A 16,270-nucleotide genomic window follows, 5' to 3' on the forward strand; every position below is an offset into this window, starting at 1 on the left:
TCCAGCTTAAACGCCCTGTGTTGCTGGGTTAGGCTCCGGCTCCAGCGACTGCACGGGATAAGTGGTTTCCAATGGTGTCTGTGTGTGTGTGTTTTTCGTGCATTATTCCTGTGTCTCTGCATGCATACTCTGTGTCACTGCATGAGAAGAGCTCTCTATAGAAAATAAATTGAATTGAACTGAATTTGCCATAGTACATCACCAGATAGTTTGCCTAAAATTTTACACATTTCTGGGTCATTTGGAGTTCACTATACTAGCACTGCCTGGTAGGACACATCCTTTAACCTGACAGTTGTCAAAGTTTTCCCCAGTGCAACTTGCAGCCACATCAAGGTGATCTCTGCCAAATTACAGTTGTGCAGCTCCCAGATACAGGGTGGCAAGTATCTCCACACTGGTCTGGGGCCTCTCGTTTTATTTATTCATTTAGTGAACGCTTTACTCCGAAGTTGAGTAATAGCTGGGCAATATTACTAGAGCAATTTAGGGCAAGGACCTTACTCAAGGGTACAACAACTGGAGGTGAAAGTCAAATCTGCAACATTTGGGTACAAAGCAAGCAGCTGTAACCACTCTGCTACTAGCTGCCCTGAGTAATCATGTGAAAGGAAGGAGAGACAACCCCATATCAAGCAGTCTGGTTTCAGAGCCCATACTGAAAGAGGTGCATGTTGAGACCCTTCTTGAATGCTGAAAGGGATTCAGCAGTTGTGAATAACAGAAGACTCACCCCATTAACAGTGAAGCCAAAAGCAAGAACCTACATTGTTTTGATTTTGGATCTCTTGTGGGTGGGACCATCAAGTGGCCAGAGGTGGAGGACCATAGCACTTTTACTGCTGTGTAGGAAGGAATCAGGCTTTGCAGGTATGGGGTAGAGCAGCGGTCCCCAACCTTTTTGGCACCAGGAACCGGTTTTGTGGAAGACAATTTTTTCACGGGGCGGGGGGATGGTTTCGGAATGATTCAAGTGCATTACATTTATTGTGCACTTTATTTCTGTTATTATTATATTGTAATTAATGTATAATGAAATAATTATACAACTCACCATAATGCAGAATCAGTGGGAGCCCTGAGCTTGTTTTCCTGCAGTTAGACAGTCCCAGAATGTGAATCACCTGTTGCAATGAACCCATAATTTAAGTAGGACTCTTGGTATTTTCTTTTAAATGCAGCTTTCTTTTTGTTGGCAGTCTTAGTCTTCTGCTGTCTCATCACTGGGTCTTTCCCCATTTTCAAAGCAGCTCTCCAGTGACATTTATTTTTTTTTTATTCATTTTGGCTAGGGATAGCTTGTGGGCTTACCAAAACTGTGACTGAGACAAGTGCGCAGTGCGGGAAAGAGGCGCGGACGGAAGTGGTAAATAAAATAATAGGCGGACCTAAAATAAGTGTCGGATTCTGACTTAAAGCCTGCCACCAGATGCGGCTTAATTGTCACTTGCCACTCACTGATAGGGTTTTGATATGAGTCTGCAAGCAATTGATTTATTATGGTCTCTGTGCAGTCAAACCTCTCTGCTAATGTTAATCTGTATTTGCAGCCACTCCCCAGCACTAGCATCACCGCCTCAGCTCCACCTCAGATCATCAGGCATTAGATTCTCATAAGGAGCACACAACCTAGATCCCTCGCATGTGCAGTTCACAGTAGGGTTCGCGCTCCCATGAGAATCTAATGCCGCCGCTGATCTGACAGGAGGTGGAGCTCAGGTGGTAATGTGAGCGATGAGGAGCGGCTGTAAATACAGATGAAGCTTCGCTCGCTCACCCGCCGCTCACCTCCTGCTGTGCGGCCCGGTTCCTATCAGGCCACGGACCGGTACCGATCCATCGCCCGGGGGCTGGGGACCCCTGGGGTAGAGGTTCTTTCACAGTCTTATAAGCCTTAAGCAGGTGTCTCAAAGTTGACATGTGGAGATGCTTTAAAGCAGAGGGGGTTGGACTGTTCCGTGGGGGGGGACAGAGGCACAGCTCTAACTGACTTGAAAGCTGACACTGCGAGGAGGGAACTCAGTGGAATGGACTGTATGAGAAGGCAAGGGATGGCACTGGGGGAGCAGGTAGTTGTTCGGTGTGAAAGCAGGCCAGAGATTTCACTTTCTAAGAGGAGCTGAATTCAGTGAATGGGGCTTTGCTGTCAGTCCATCTATGGGTGGTGGAAGTGGATGCTGAGAACCTGTTGGTGATGGAGGTGACTGTCTATAAAGAATGAGGTAGAACTTTTAGCAGTGAAAAGCAGAGGCGATAGAAAGAGGCAGAGATTTTTGGCTGCAGACTGTACTTTTTTATAGAAGTTTTACCAGAGGGATGTGCAGAAAATACTGCCATCTGGTGGATTCAATTAACATTTAAATCCTTTGCAATTGTAGGCTAGGTACGAATGTCACTTATGAACTGTCAGTCTTACACTTCACTTTCACACACAGGAAATAGTTATATATTTTGAACCAGCTTTGGGGTATCCAGTGAATGTTTTCAAAACACCTTTCTACATGAGACATGAACTTTGATAAATTCTATCTGCACTGAATTTCAAACAAAAGTTTAATTTATATTGTACATTTGAAACAATGGCTAAAGAAAGATGAATTGGTTACCTTCCATAAGTGGGAACATTTGGTAAGACTGAAAACATGACATCCCAATTAGTGCATGAAATGCAATAAATTAACACAATGTTAAATATAAAATCTTTATTTGTCACTGATATACTGTATCTGAACTTGATATGTACAGAGAAGTCTTAAAAATATTTCTAAATAAAAATGGATGATCATTACATTAGCTGTCAAACAGTCTTAAAACTCTTAGGTTTCGATTGAATTTCTCGCTACACTTCTGATTCTCTCCTAAATTACCTCTTCACACGGATCTTTTAAACAGCTTTTTTTTTCTTAGTAAATAGTCTGAAAGTTACCATAAATATTCCAGTATATCAGAGCCATACAGAGTTGAGTCTTGGATCTTCAATTTTCACAAAGGTCCTGCTCCCTACATTTGAAATGTATTTTTTTGGTGACCAGAGAAAAATCAGTTGCTTGCTTAACTGCCCTGGCCTAATTAAATTAGTTTCCCATAAAAGCCTCTACCCATCTGGACCAGTTCAGAGTAGAATTAAAACAGGTGTGATCAGCGCTACATACATACAGGTACAGTGTAAAGAGACAGCCATTGACTGGAACTGTTACTGTTCAGGTCTTTGGAAGGAGCTGTGCTCTCAAAGTACCAGTTTTGTCTGCAGTGAAAGACAAATCTGTACCATCATTACCCTCATCCCACCTTTTTTTGGTCTTCTCTGATGATGCAAAGTAATGCCACTTATAAAGCTATGGGAACTGCAACCTTGACCACTGATGGAAAATCTAAAGCTAAACATACTCCCTGTGGCCTCTCAGAGGACCAGAAAATTCCTTGACTTATTTTCTGGTTTTGGTTGTACAAAGCCTAGTAGGCCAGTGAGATTAAAGGCAGGCCGGGAGCCTGACAACATCTGTACCACCAAATACAGTGACAAACAGAATGGCAGCAGGGCTTTGGGAATTTACAGCATGTACACAATGTGGCATTTCACTCTGCGCTCAACTCCAAACTGGAGGAAGGCTTTTCAGAAACTCACAGTCTGGCCCCACAAATGTTACCATCAGGAATGGAAGGCACAGATACCAAGGAACATGGGAAAGTGACATGTATACAGTCAGGGTGCTAGACAAGTGTACAAAATGACAAGTAGGAACACAAAGACACCCTGCTGGTTACTGCTGAAGGCCATACACCTCCCCAGTAAAAGAACCAAACAACCCCCCTCGATCAGTACATCTATACCATACGTGTGCTAGTTTTGCTGTATGACTTCCCCAAGACAATCCACAATTACACTACTGTTTGTGCAAAATTATACAAGATGAACTGATAGTTTCAAACTGATTTATGTCAAGGTCCAGAATGCTCTGTAGGTCAGGGGCCAATGTACTTTACAGAGGTGGAGTTGGGGTTACAGAGGGAAGGAGTACCTTCAGAGAATCCAGTTTTTAAACACTTGTTTGATTTAGACATGCACACATTAAAAAAAAAGTCACCCAAACCTTCCAACTAAAACCAAAGATGTGAAATTCTATTAAAAAGCTGGAATGGGTATCCAGTTATAGTGTGTAGCATGTAAGTTATAAAAATTAGTTCCTAAGAAAATATACTAATATACAAATATGTGTCCTTTAAAATAAAATTTCTGTAGACCCAATAGTTACTTTCTCAGTTTACCTCTCTAATACCTATTGATTGAGCTAAGACGCAAAAACATACAAATGAGAGAGAGAGGAGAAAAGTGGAAAATGCAACTGCTTTGTCCTGATTATGGAGGACTGTATTACTATCTTGAGAACTGTATGAAATGGTGGTGGTTTGAAATGCTGAAGGCACAAAGAGAAATTACAGAAATTTAAAGAACCATGCAGTAAAGATAACACATTAACACATCTTTACCAAATTGTGATTCCAATTTTCATTGCATTCATTCACAAAGTCAAAAACTGTTTTCTTCCTGAAATCAGACAACTTTGGAAAGTTGCTACATACCCCTCTTATTTGATACTCAAACAGCATCCCCCCCCCCACCTTCAAAAATAACATGTACACCAAGTAGTACACTGTTTACAAACAGGCAAATTTAAATTGATCCTGTTTTCTTCCATGGTGTTAAAGCAAATTCCCTTCTGTATGACAGAAGGTGAATGCCCTAAACTCTAGAAATCTCTCCCAGTTATTCCTATCACAGCTAATAAATTGGACATTTTATTGGAAAATCTGAATTTAAAAATTTAACACTAATTAATTAAAATCCAAATTATACTGCTTCACTAGTATACACCTTAGTGGTCTCTAACCAACAATGTTAGGGAAGGACTTTCTGTCCCAGGTACTGTGTTGAAAAAGAAGGCATTTTAATTCCAGCAATACATTCCCACCATGTGGCTGCCAGGCTGCAATATGGCAAAAATGAGACACTTTATGCTGGATTTAGTGTCTAAAAAATTACTAGCGAAAAGACAAATCAGCACAAGCTGTAGTTTCACAGAACAATAGTAGAGAGAGATGTGTACCCTTTGCAAGGCACCAACTGCATTCATTCATTACTATGGGAGGGCACAGTAAAAAGCCATTTTCATTCAAACGCACAAACGCAATACAGCTGAAACATTACTAGAATTTAACACATTAACTTTTGACAAGCTTTGATGTGTCTCAAGCAACATCCTACAAAACAGTCACCGCTGTTACTATTCTGAGCACATGTCAAAAGAAACTTACCAACCCACAGCAGGAATACATCTGAGAATGTGCAACATCAAGCATGGTAATTTGGTTATAAAATTCAAGTGATTTAATGTAAGTCTGCATCCACTGATTATGACCAAGGAGTGCTGGATATGAAGTCTTAACAGTATTTGCCATAAATCACAGTGTGGCTCATCTCATGGGGGGGACATAATGCTTTAGTGTGCCCCCCCACCATCTATCAGCAGAGCATCAACCTTGGCCAAGTCCCACAATCACACCAACGTTCTGTGAAACACCATCATAAAATAACTCTCCAGTACCTTATACGGCCTCTTTGGTACTACAGATGACAGAAATGACTCAAAACGATTGCACAGCCACAAAGCTTAAGTAATAATTCAGTAAGAGATCAAACAGGATCATCTTCTATAAATAAAGAAATAGTGTTTTCCCCTAATGTTCACTAACAGTCATTTTTCTAAATTCAGACTATAATTTTTCATTACAGGTTCAGCTTTATAAGATCTTGTTCCAGTTTAAAAACAAAGCAGCAAGTGCATAAATGTATACAAGACCTTGAGGCGATACAATGTACTAATACAAATCACACTGTACTCTTGTAGTGACACTAAATTAGTGGCTGACAGTTATTTGTAGAAATTTACGAGTTATACTGATCTTATCTGCTGTTGACACTGTAGGTGCAGTAAGCCAGTCAATCCTAATTTCATGCAGACATTTGATTCCTACTGAATCTGAAGGCTAAACATCGTCAACATCAGCTATGTGAAACACTGCTGTGAGCACCAAACATGGCTAAAGCAACGCTGACTATGTACTGTAGTTATCTTTATGGACTCTTGCTGCCTCAATATTAAGTTCTTTCCCCAGTTGCCATTCTCCATCAAGCATCTTTCTGCTTTCTAACCAGAGTATCTCAGTTGAAGGTCTGTATAGATCCCTGGAGCACAAGGAGAGGCAGCAAGGAGGCTTTACACACTGTGGGACTGGTGCTGAATACCAGTTAATACATCACCAGGCCTCCAGCAGCTGGCTGCACTCTCCGGGCTAGTCCAGTGCACCATATACCCATAAGGTGGTGCCACATGTAGAAATGTCAGAACTTGAGGCTTGTTCAGGACAAAACTAAAGCTCTGTTTGACAAAAAACAGTAACAGAATTAAACTAATACGCAATAATAAATGACCAACACTACTGTTTCCTTGGAATAATTCAGTTGGTTAAATCACCTCATTTGTGCTACGCACCGCCATCACAAGCCCCTGCTGTGTACCTCTGCACAGAAACAGACAAGGTGCTGAATGGGCAGTGGAATAAACTCACTGGAGCCCTTTTGTTCCAACTTATACCCCCCCACAACTCTACCTATGTTATATGTCAAAAAACTAGACTATACCTAAATGCGAAAAACAGATTAAAAGAATGATTCAAATACAAATAAAAATTATACAAATATGGATGGTAATATAAAATCACAAACAACGACATTTAAAAGATGTTGGGCTGGGTGGGACATTTCCCTTAGAAGGCAAACTCCCCGTTGCCCTTGTGCGACTGGCTGAGTGGCTGACAGCTTGGCACGACCAGCAGAGGGTGTTGCTCACACTGGCATGTGCATCTCTGTGTACTCGTCCTGCCCCTCCTTCTCGTCAAACGTGGGATCTGCCTCATCTGCGTCCAGCTGTGGTATAACCAAGTGAAAGTTAAACACCAAACATATATGTACTGCTCACATAAGAAAATTGCTATTTTTATTCTCTGTCATGCTTCTACCAAATTATTTATTTCACATTATTACATTATTTAGTAAGCCATTCCCCTATCAATTATTTGTTTGTGAGCCCCTTCAGAAACATTTACACACTGTGTTTTGCATTAATGTTTTCAGACAACTCACACATTGCATCTCGCGAGCAGTGAAAATCCGGGGAAGGAGGAACATCTTGACGGGCACAGTAAGAATGAGGACGAAAGGAAAGGCCAATGAAGCTACAGTGGACATTACTGCCCACAGGACTGCTAGGCAAATCACTTGGATTCCTGTGAAGAGGTGCATGCGCAAGGTGCGCACCTGCAGGAGGCAGATTTGAACACTCAGTCACTGTCACTGGCATGAAAGACACAGAGCAAGAATTACATGCGGTACACAATGGACCGCACACACCCTGTGCCGACTGACCTTGCGCACATAGCTGTGGTCAGGGTGGTACTTGGGGGGCATGAGCAGCAGCAGCATGCGTTCCGTGAGTTGGATGCCATTGAGTGACATCACACCCATATAAAGAAAGATCCCAAAGAGCACAGCAATGGGAATCTTACGGAGGAGCTCTCCAATCACAATGGAGAGGCCTGTAGGGAGCAGCACAGGATTTTTTTGCTGTAACAAAGCCAAACAGCATCCAGTGTGCAAAAATAATGGACGCCAGGGCAAGGGGCAGACCATCACTACAATTTACCACGGTGACTAGAACAGCTGTAGACTTGTATGAAAATCATAAACTCATAGTGTAGCACACTCGTGCAAATATTCGTATTCCATTAGAACAGCTTTCACTGTAGCTAACACTGCTTTTCTGGTGCAATTTAAAATATAGATTTATTCAATTGTTATTTATAAAATTCTTGTAAAATAAAAGCTGTGAAAAATCATGAACACATGTAAACTGTTGCTGATGAAATAAAGTAGGTATACTGTACTTCGCAATGCAGTTATTTTATGGACAGCTCCTACAAGTTGAATGATCATGACTATATTTGGTTATACTGATTACAAATATCAAAACTTACAATACAAACTTCAAACAGCTTATGAGGGAATGTCCTTATATCACAGCTATCTACGTAGCATTTAGAAGAACTGAAGAAAATGTCTGCAATGTTCTGCTGCCCTTCGTTCCCCTCATAGCTTCTGGACCTACCCACAAGTACTGCCACAAGCAGGCCTGTCACTCTCTGCTCCTTGACCTCCTGGATTCGAGGCTTGTCCCCGGGAGCCACAGCCTTGCTCATGACTGTCAGGGCATTGGCGTGGGTAACAGAGCGCACAGTGGCGGCAGCCAGCCATGGCAGGCCAAAGATTGCAGAGACACCGCCCATTGCCACAATGATCAGCAGGTCCAGGTGGAAGCCAGAGCCCTTCACAAGCATCCGCTCCTTCTTACTGACAATGAGCCTGGTGGAAGAGGACATATTGGTGAGGGGAGAAAAGAGCAAAGAGGGCAGGCATGAGAAAAAGAGTGGGGAAAAAGAATATAAACAATGTATATCCCTTGCATTTCTGCAAATTGTTAAAATTTTTACATCTGGACTGGAAATTTCCTGTTAATATAATCCTTCAAATAGATATTAATTCTGCCATAATATTAAAAAAAAAAAACTAATAGGACAAAGGGCGAGGATGCCAAAAAGCATATGTGGGCAGAATCAACAGCAGGGCATCCTTTTTAAGATAGCACTGAGGGCTGACGTTTAAGCCTCAGTAATATACCCTGGGACTCATGTTTTACATGTCATGTCTTTGTGATTGGCATGGAGATGTGGGGTAATAGGCAACGACCGAGAGAAAGACATGCAGCATGACTCACGATGTGATCTGTGTCTCCATGAAGATGAGGATAAAGACCAGCACAGCAGGGAGGATGCTGGCTGCCATCATCCAGATAGGGAACTGTCCATCGGAGCCCAGCGGGTTGATAACCCAGCCACGTTTTTCTGGGCTGGTCACAGAGAAACCAAGTGGCACGCTCAGTTTCTGTACCCAACACAGAAAGCACAGTCAGTGCAGCCCAGAGTCACAGAGGTAGAGTCTGACTAGGTTTACAGAGCTTTATTAAATGGTTTAAATTTGTGCTCAAGAGCTCAGAGGAAGCAAAAAGACAAACAGTTTATGCTTAGATGTCGACGTATGTGTGCGATAATGCAACTGACCAACATCAAGAGCAAATAAGTCTTGTCTCAGCTGTGTGCCATTGAATGCACAGCAATGCATATGGACAACATGCCATATGTCTATAAGGAGGAAGGGGCAGGTGGCTTGTCTCACCTGTGTATAGGTGTCCTCAATGCTGTAGTCCACCAGGACCATGATGAGGATGGCGATGGGTACCCCAAAGTCTCCGATCACCCTGCGAAGCTAAGGTCACGGGTAGAGATGAAAGCCGGGGTTCAGCATTCAGTGTGGAAAAGAAGGTTGGAGCTCCTATCCAGTGAGATTCACGATGCCTATTAAGAAGCTCTTGGACTCACCCTGCCTGGGAAAAAGGCACTGTTCTTGAACTTGCGCAGATAGAAGGCAATGAAGAAGGTCCCTGACATCAGCACCAAGGACAGCAGGGCAGTGTTTGGCTCACCCCGGGTCCTGACAGCTGTGGCAGCAGTTGTTCCATTGCCTCTGTCCCTGTTCATCAATGTGGTGGTGTTAGGGGAACAGCTCCTGAGAGGATGTTCCTGGAAGATCTGGGGACCAGGCACAGACACTTGTCTCAGGTTCTCTACCTTTCTAAGTAGCCTGCACCAAGGCACTTTTTGATCCCACTTGGAGTCTTTCGGCTAAGACCCCACACGTTTCCCTCACCTTGGCCAGCTTGGAAAATGTCTCGTAGATGAAGATAAGGGATATGAGGAAGGCAAAGATCTCCTGGGTGAAGCGGGAGACAAAGCGGACCAGGAAGCTGCCTTCAAAAGCCACCATGAGCACCACGATGATAATGAGCCAGAAGCCAATCCACACTCGTCCGGTCAGGTACTCCATCTGGTTGGCTTTGCAGAACTGTGACAGAGGGTATAGAGGCAGCTTTCATTGTCAAACTGGCAAGGTATTAGTCCCTGAAGTTTGGTCCAGTGTCTTTTACTGATTTAATTTTCAGCATTTTGTAACACTTGCCAATTTTTAACAATACACTTCAGTCAGAAGACTTCAAAAGCACATTACAATTATTTCTTGTTGTACCTTTGAACAAATGTTCTAAGATTCTGTTTATAATCTTCTGAGACCCAGCCATTCATTTCTGTCCACTATAGAAGACACATTCTTAAGTCTATCTTCCAAACTGTGCATGCTACAGTCCCAATGCATCTTACAAAGGACATTCTATGCTTTTAATTGATACCACGTTTGAGAGTCAGGCATGGAGACCTTGAAAATTCTATAAATTTATCCAAAAACCTTTTGTTTTTTAAACTTGTTTGCAGCAGGATAAAGTATAAAAATGAGAAAAAGCTTGAAATTACATTTTAATATTCCAAAATAGTGTTTTTAAAGTGTTATAACATATAATCCACCATACCTACATAAGTGCTAATACCATAAAACAGTATCCTACGCCATTTAAATGCTAACAATGGATGTAAAGCAGCTTCAGTTCATCTGCCGAATATACTTTAATTCATCTGATTCACGAGTCAAGGAACCTGCCTTGCCCGAGAGAAAAACCATAAGTTGATGAACCATTCACACCATATTAATAAAGCGTTTCACACAGAATTTGATTCCTTTCTGGCCAATAATTATGACATCAGTGGGAGGCAATAGAGGGTGACTTACAGAGAAGAAGGCCTCCTCGAATACCAGCAGGGGCCCCGAGAAGCCCACCACGAGAAGGGGCTGCGCACCCAGTAGGCAGAACAGGATACCCTGCATTGCTGTGGCAATGATCAGCTCTGACACACCAATCAGCCCATCTGTCTTCTCCCCTGAGACAAAAAACCATGAATATGTATTTACCGTCTACATGCTATAGTCACACAATGCAGGTGAAGTAAACTGATTGTGGGATAGTGCCCACGTTAAACCCTCAGCTGTGTTTAAGTGTCCATCTCAATTCTGTGCTTGTTTCTTCTTTTGGCAGTCACTGATAAACATACAGTTATTCCCAGTGCTCCCATGGCAGCCCAAATGACTTTCAGGAAAAATAAAATTCCATTCCAAATATGGTTAAATAATTAAACCTCCAGCATTCAGTCCAATTGCCCTATCAAGTAAAGCAATATTGTAGAGAAAATGCCAGGTTATGTAGAACACTAAACACAGTGCCAAGTCTCACAATGGGGGGGGGAAATCATGCATAGAACACCCATTTTGTTACTGCTGTTTGTAAGCAGATCCAAAAAGAGAAACTGTACACCAAATACAAGGACACTACCTGTGCTTTTGAGAAGCTTTTGGCTGTGGGAATAGATCATAGTTGTGCTGCTAAATTGCCTTATCAAACTTATGTTTTGGTCTTCCTAAAACCCCACTCACTCACCTAGCAGGCCTCCAAATGTGATAGCAGGAGAGAGAGCCGCAAAGTAGATGAAGATGACAGCTGCCATGCACTGAGCGTTTAGGGCATCTTTGAAGTCACTGGCGTACTTTGGATAGCGGCGACGGGCATCCCTAATGAGGCCACCAAAGAGTCGTCCTGTCCGTTGGAGGGGGTCATCGCTGGGCTTGAAGGGTGTGAGGAGAGCCTCTGTGTCGTGGAGAAGTAGTTATTACACACAGTGTGAGACAGTAAGATGGGCACTGCAGTGAAATGTCAGTGGAGTGGGACATTTCTACATACCTTTCTCCTCAGGGCTTTTGGGCTCTTTGGCCAGGAGCTTAATCTCCTGCTCTTCTCTCTTGCGCAGCATCTCCCTCTGGAATCGTGCCACAGAGCGCAGCAACTCCTCCCCACCCACCTCTGAGGGGGGCAACACAATGCTGCAGTCCAGGAAGCTGTTGATGGCATTCAGCAGGTCCTGCCGTTCGTCTGCCAAATAGGCTGCATCGTGGAATTGCTACATGCCAAGATTGGTGGTAAATTTATTTTAAAATGCCATCATCCAGGGCACACATCTATATAGCCAAAGCACCATAGCACCATGGATTTTTGCAGATCCCCACATCCTGCACATCATCAGGAGTGGGGTGCCTTGTACACCACGACAGATTCACCTTGTCAGACATGAGTGTGGAGATGGAGCGCCCTATCTCATGGTAGTCCATGTTGGTGCTGGGAGGTCCAAGCAGGACAAAGAGGAAGCGGACTGGTATTGGCACCTCCAAGACCGACTCAAGCAGCACGGCTTCCTGTAGCCGTACAAATGCCATGGTGGGCTGCTCCAGGAAGTCTACGCTACCTGAAATGACAACACCACACTGTCAAACGTGATGCAGGATGAAAGGGCTGTTGTAAGTTTCATGGCAGAACTTGGTATCCCCACAGATGGAATTCCAAGGACTCTGGTATGGGGTGGCAAATGGGAATGTGCAGTATAACCCAAACACCCCAATGGCAAATACAGTTACTCCTTCTCTTCAGAACTTCTGAGGCATAGATTCAGTTGGGAAACACACTCACCAACAAGGACAACTGTGGCCTCAGCATTCTCAGGGATCTTCTCCAGCAGCTTCAGTTCATGCTTTGACTTTGACCTGTGCATGCCCAACACTGGGGTTGCTTCCTTCTGCAGATATTTGGCCAAAAAACACTAAGTGTTGCCGATAAACTCCAGCACACAATACACCAGAAGCCATACCAGTAATTAAGAGAGAATACTTAGTGATGTGGACAGCATATGTGTATGACTGTAATAGTTATGGTGATATATCAGTTACAGACCACTAATACAACATGCTCTCACATCCCTTGCTATTTGGATTGAACTACATAACTCGAATTATACAGTACTGTGCAAAATTTTTAGACACTTGGTTGGGGAAAAAAGCTGTAAAGTGAAAATGCTTCCAAAAATGATGCTCTTAATAAACTTCCTACAAAGCTTAGTAACCATCCATCATCAACAACCGCTTGTCCCAAATGGGGATCGCGGCGGGCTTGGCCAGGGGTGCTTGGGGTGCCTTGTGATGGAGTGGCATCCCGTCACAGGTGTGCCCCCTCCCCCTCCAGCCTTGCACCCTGGGTTTCTGGGTTAGGCTCCGGTTTGCTGCGACCCCGCTCAGGACAAGCGATCTCAGACTGTGTGTGTGTGTACTTTCTTTAACGACATACAAAACCCTTACTGTAACACTAACTTTTTGCAAAAGAAATGCTTGGAAATCTATAATATGCTCTTCCCTATTGACACTAATGCAGAAGGCATTAAATAAGCCTAAAACAAATATTTTTGTGAAAGTGCCTAAGACTTTGTACAGTACTGTATGTCCACAACAAAATAAGTTAGTGAAGTGTAAAGCCAAGTCCAGGTGTGACTTCGGCACATTCAATAATATACCTCATTTTTGTCTATGTCAATACGAGCATCGTTCTCAGAACTGGCAGTCAATCCACCCATAAGTGGTTCAGTGACGCAAGGCTCTGGCTGAGCAATGTGGTTGCTGCTGTGATGGTGCACCATTAAGGAGCCCAAACTGGATGCTGAGATGTTCCTGGGGAACGTGTGCTCCTTCTCATCGCTTGGATGGCTGAGGGAGGGAACAGATTAAGGTGTTGGTGTAAATGGCGACAAATTGACAGCAGTGAAATGAAGTAAAACTTTCTATTACCATATTGCTAATTATATGTAATCATGTACTACAAAGCACACTAATGATGCCTCAAGTTAACATGGTGCAACATATGACATCACTATAACTGTAGGTGAATGAAGGATCACAGGACCAAAGCATGTTGCATCCTCAGCTCAAAACCTCATGCACAGCCCATAAGCTTGCCTGTTTCATCACCTGTGTTTGAGCAGTAGGGCTCTCAGTACGTTGGCCCGGTCAGCCGCTGTGATCTGGTCTGAGATTATCATCTGCTCCACCACCTGATGGGCAATGCCAGGCAGGGTCTTCTGGTCCAGGTCCAAGAGGACAGCTCCTGAGAAGGCAGGGCACTGACCATCACACAGTGGACTAGGGGTGAGGAAACTAATGGTAGACAACCATACCATGGTGTCGGCTTTGCTGGGACAGCACCACAAAATCAGCCCATTGTATTGAGACCTAAACTATTTTAACTGTGTAACACATTCAATCAAATTCAAGGCACAGTACTTATGAGTCCAGCTGGAAGGAAAGCTAGCATACCATGCAAAACATCTCGTCTAGGGTTTCTGGACCTCAGTTTCTATTTACATGCCATATATTCAACAAAGTAAAATTTAAACAGGTCTACGCACAATACGCTAAACATTCCTCTTTATACTTTGGTGTCACAAATATTACTCCACTACCAAATATCAAAAAAGAAATGCAATGAAACAAGAGAAAGTAAAGCTCTAGTAACTTTTTCTTGCCTCACCATGAGCGATGGTCCTACGTAACTCCAGCAGGCTGCGAAAGCTCAAGGAGGCAACATGGGGCTTGCCCCAGCGTTCCGTCTCTTCCTCTACATCTTCCTCAAACTTGATCCACCGGGCCGTTTCCCGCCACTGCATCTCTTGGTTCTTGTCCATGATCAGCTCGTTCAGCTCCACAAACACCTAGGAAATGTACCCATGCACAGAAGAGAGAAGGCATTAGTTGAAAGTAAACGCGTAAGTGTTGAGCAAGGTAAGGAAACAGCACTAAGGGACACGCTGGAGACTAATGCCATCTCAGCCCATTTCACCAACACTAAATTACACCCCCTGCAATTTTTGCTGTCATTCATCCTAATTTCCTGATATCACTTACCTAATTTCATCTCTGTTGCACACCTACAACAAGGCTATCATCGATGCCTAAAGTACCCAAGGAAATTTACAAGTCACAGCATTGTAGTCAAAAGCAAAAACCCTGAAGGTACAAGCAGGTACTATGCACATAATTTGGCACTTTGTGTGTGTCAAAGAGAGAGAGAGAGAGAGGCTTCAGAGTTTGCCAATAACAAGAACCTTATTCCTAATCTATGTGATCACACTAACGGAGAATGTGCTATTTAAAATAGTTGGGCAATGTGTGTGGTCAAGGTCCCACACTGCTCAGGTACAGCCAAACAAGCAAACAAGTCACAGTCTTTTGTGTGAATGCAGTTGGACCCACCCCAGTTCTAACACTGGACACTAATGGGATTTCTTCATTTGTGCCAGATCACTGATTCCCCTTACACCTTTTCTGTTTCTTAGTGCTCTAGCTCCGCTGCTGTATTCTGGCTACCTGGATTTCCCTGCAAGCAGGAACTAAAAAAAAAATGTAAGGCTAAAAAAAGCTTGAAGCAAGTAAAAATAGGCAAAATAATTCAATGCTACAATATAATACTTTAAATTTTAAAGCAGCAAAAAAAGAGAGAAAAATCACATGTAAAGTTTAAGCTTTGATTCTACAAACATTGAGCAAAATTTGGCCCATAAAGGATCCAAATACTGTATGCTCATGTTATCACTAGTAAATCCACATTTAAAAACACCTGTGCCATCAAGCACTTCTTCTAAAATGCTGAATACTGCTTACAGTTCTCTCCAAAGTCAGCACCACAGGCACAGCAACTTAGTCAGCAGTGAGCACATGGTGATTACAAACAATATCTTGGCATCTTTGCCAAATGTTGAATTATTTAGCAAACAAGCTGGAGCATGATAAATCTCACAAATCTACAGGTGTTCCCTTAGTGTTCAGATGCAGGGCATGCATACTACATCCGTCCACTAACACTGGCGTGCCTGTCGGTACCCAAGCTGCAAAAAAACACCATGCGATAGAGGTGTGGTACGATATTAGGAGCACACAGGTGTTTGATTTGCGTGTCTTAATCCACTGCAAACAGCATTCCAGGAGGTGTAGCGAGAGACAGACTCTGGCAGCTGCTCCATGTGTTTTCCTGCTACACACAAGCTCACCTTTTGGTGCTGTGCCACACGGCTGGTGAAATCCAGCAAGACCATGCCGCTGGCCCGTGAGGACGGGCAGCACACAACCACTGGCTGGAGGAGCGAGAAAGAGGAGGTACGGGGAGAAGTCGCGAGGCAAATGCCAACTGCTGTCTCACAAATGCTCACAGGGTGGGTACAACTGCCCTAATACACATCTGCCATATACCTGGTCACAGGACCTCGGGTAAGTTAATAAAACATGGCTCAC

General features: G+C 43.3%; 1 protein-coding gene across 4 annotated transcripts in view; it reads right to left on the reverse strand.

Moving 5' to 3' along the window:
- Window positions 1-2,713: 2,713 nt before the first annotated feature.
- slc4a2a (solute carrier family 4 member 2a) overlaps window positions 2,714-16,270 on the reverse strand; it is a 64,029-nt gene continuing 50,472 nt past the window's right edge. For 3 of the 4 annotated variants that reach the window (XM_029253829.1, XM_018757750.2, XM_029253830.1), the window contains 16 exons: window positions 14,514-14,694; window positions 13,955-14,090; window positions 13,504-13,693; window positions 12,630-12,735; window positions 12,224-12,408; window positions 11,850-12,066; window positions 11,550-11,756; window positions 10,847-10,995; window positions 9,878-10,072; window positions 9,550-9,759; window positions 9,347-9,436; window positions 8,889-9,055; window positions 8,223-8,476; window positions 7,484-7,653; window positions 7,202-7,375; window positions 2,714-6,985 (listed from right to left, as the gene is read on the reverse strand). In XM_029253829.1, coding sequence (XP_029109662.1) covers window positions 6,905-6,985; window positions 7,202-7,375; window positions 7,484-7,653; window positions 8,223-8,476; window positions 8,889-9,055; window positions 9,347-9,436; window positions 9,550-9,759; window positions 9,878-10,072; window positions 10,847-10,995; window positions 11,550-11,756; window positions 11,850-12,066; window positions 12,224-12,408; window positions 12,630-12,735; window positions 13,504-13,693; window positions 13,955-14,090; window positions 14,514-14,694 — 2,712 coding nt within the window. In that variant the 3' untranslated portion in view covers window positions 2,714-6,904. The remainder of the gene's footprint in view (window positions 6,986-7,201; window positions 7,376-7,483; window positions 7,654-8,222; window positions 8,477-8,888; window positions 9,056-9,346; window positions 9,437-9,549; window positions 9,760-9,877; window positions 10,073-10,846; window positions 10,996-11,549; window positions 11,757-11,849; window positions 12,067-12,223; window positions 12,409-12,629; window positions 12,736-13,503; window positions 13,694-13,954; window positions 14,091-14,513; window positions 14,695-16,270) is intronic. The other variant, XM_018757752.2, reaches the window with a different exon arrangement.

Source organism: Scleropages formosus, chromosome 7 (genome assembly GCF_900964775.1).
Source record: "Scleropages formosus chromosome 7, fSclFor1.1, whole genome shotgun sequence".
NCBI lineage: Eukaryota > Metazoa > Chordata > Actinopteri > Osteoglossiformes > Osteoglossidae > Scleropages > Scleropages formosus.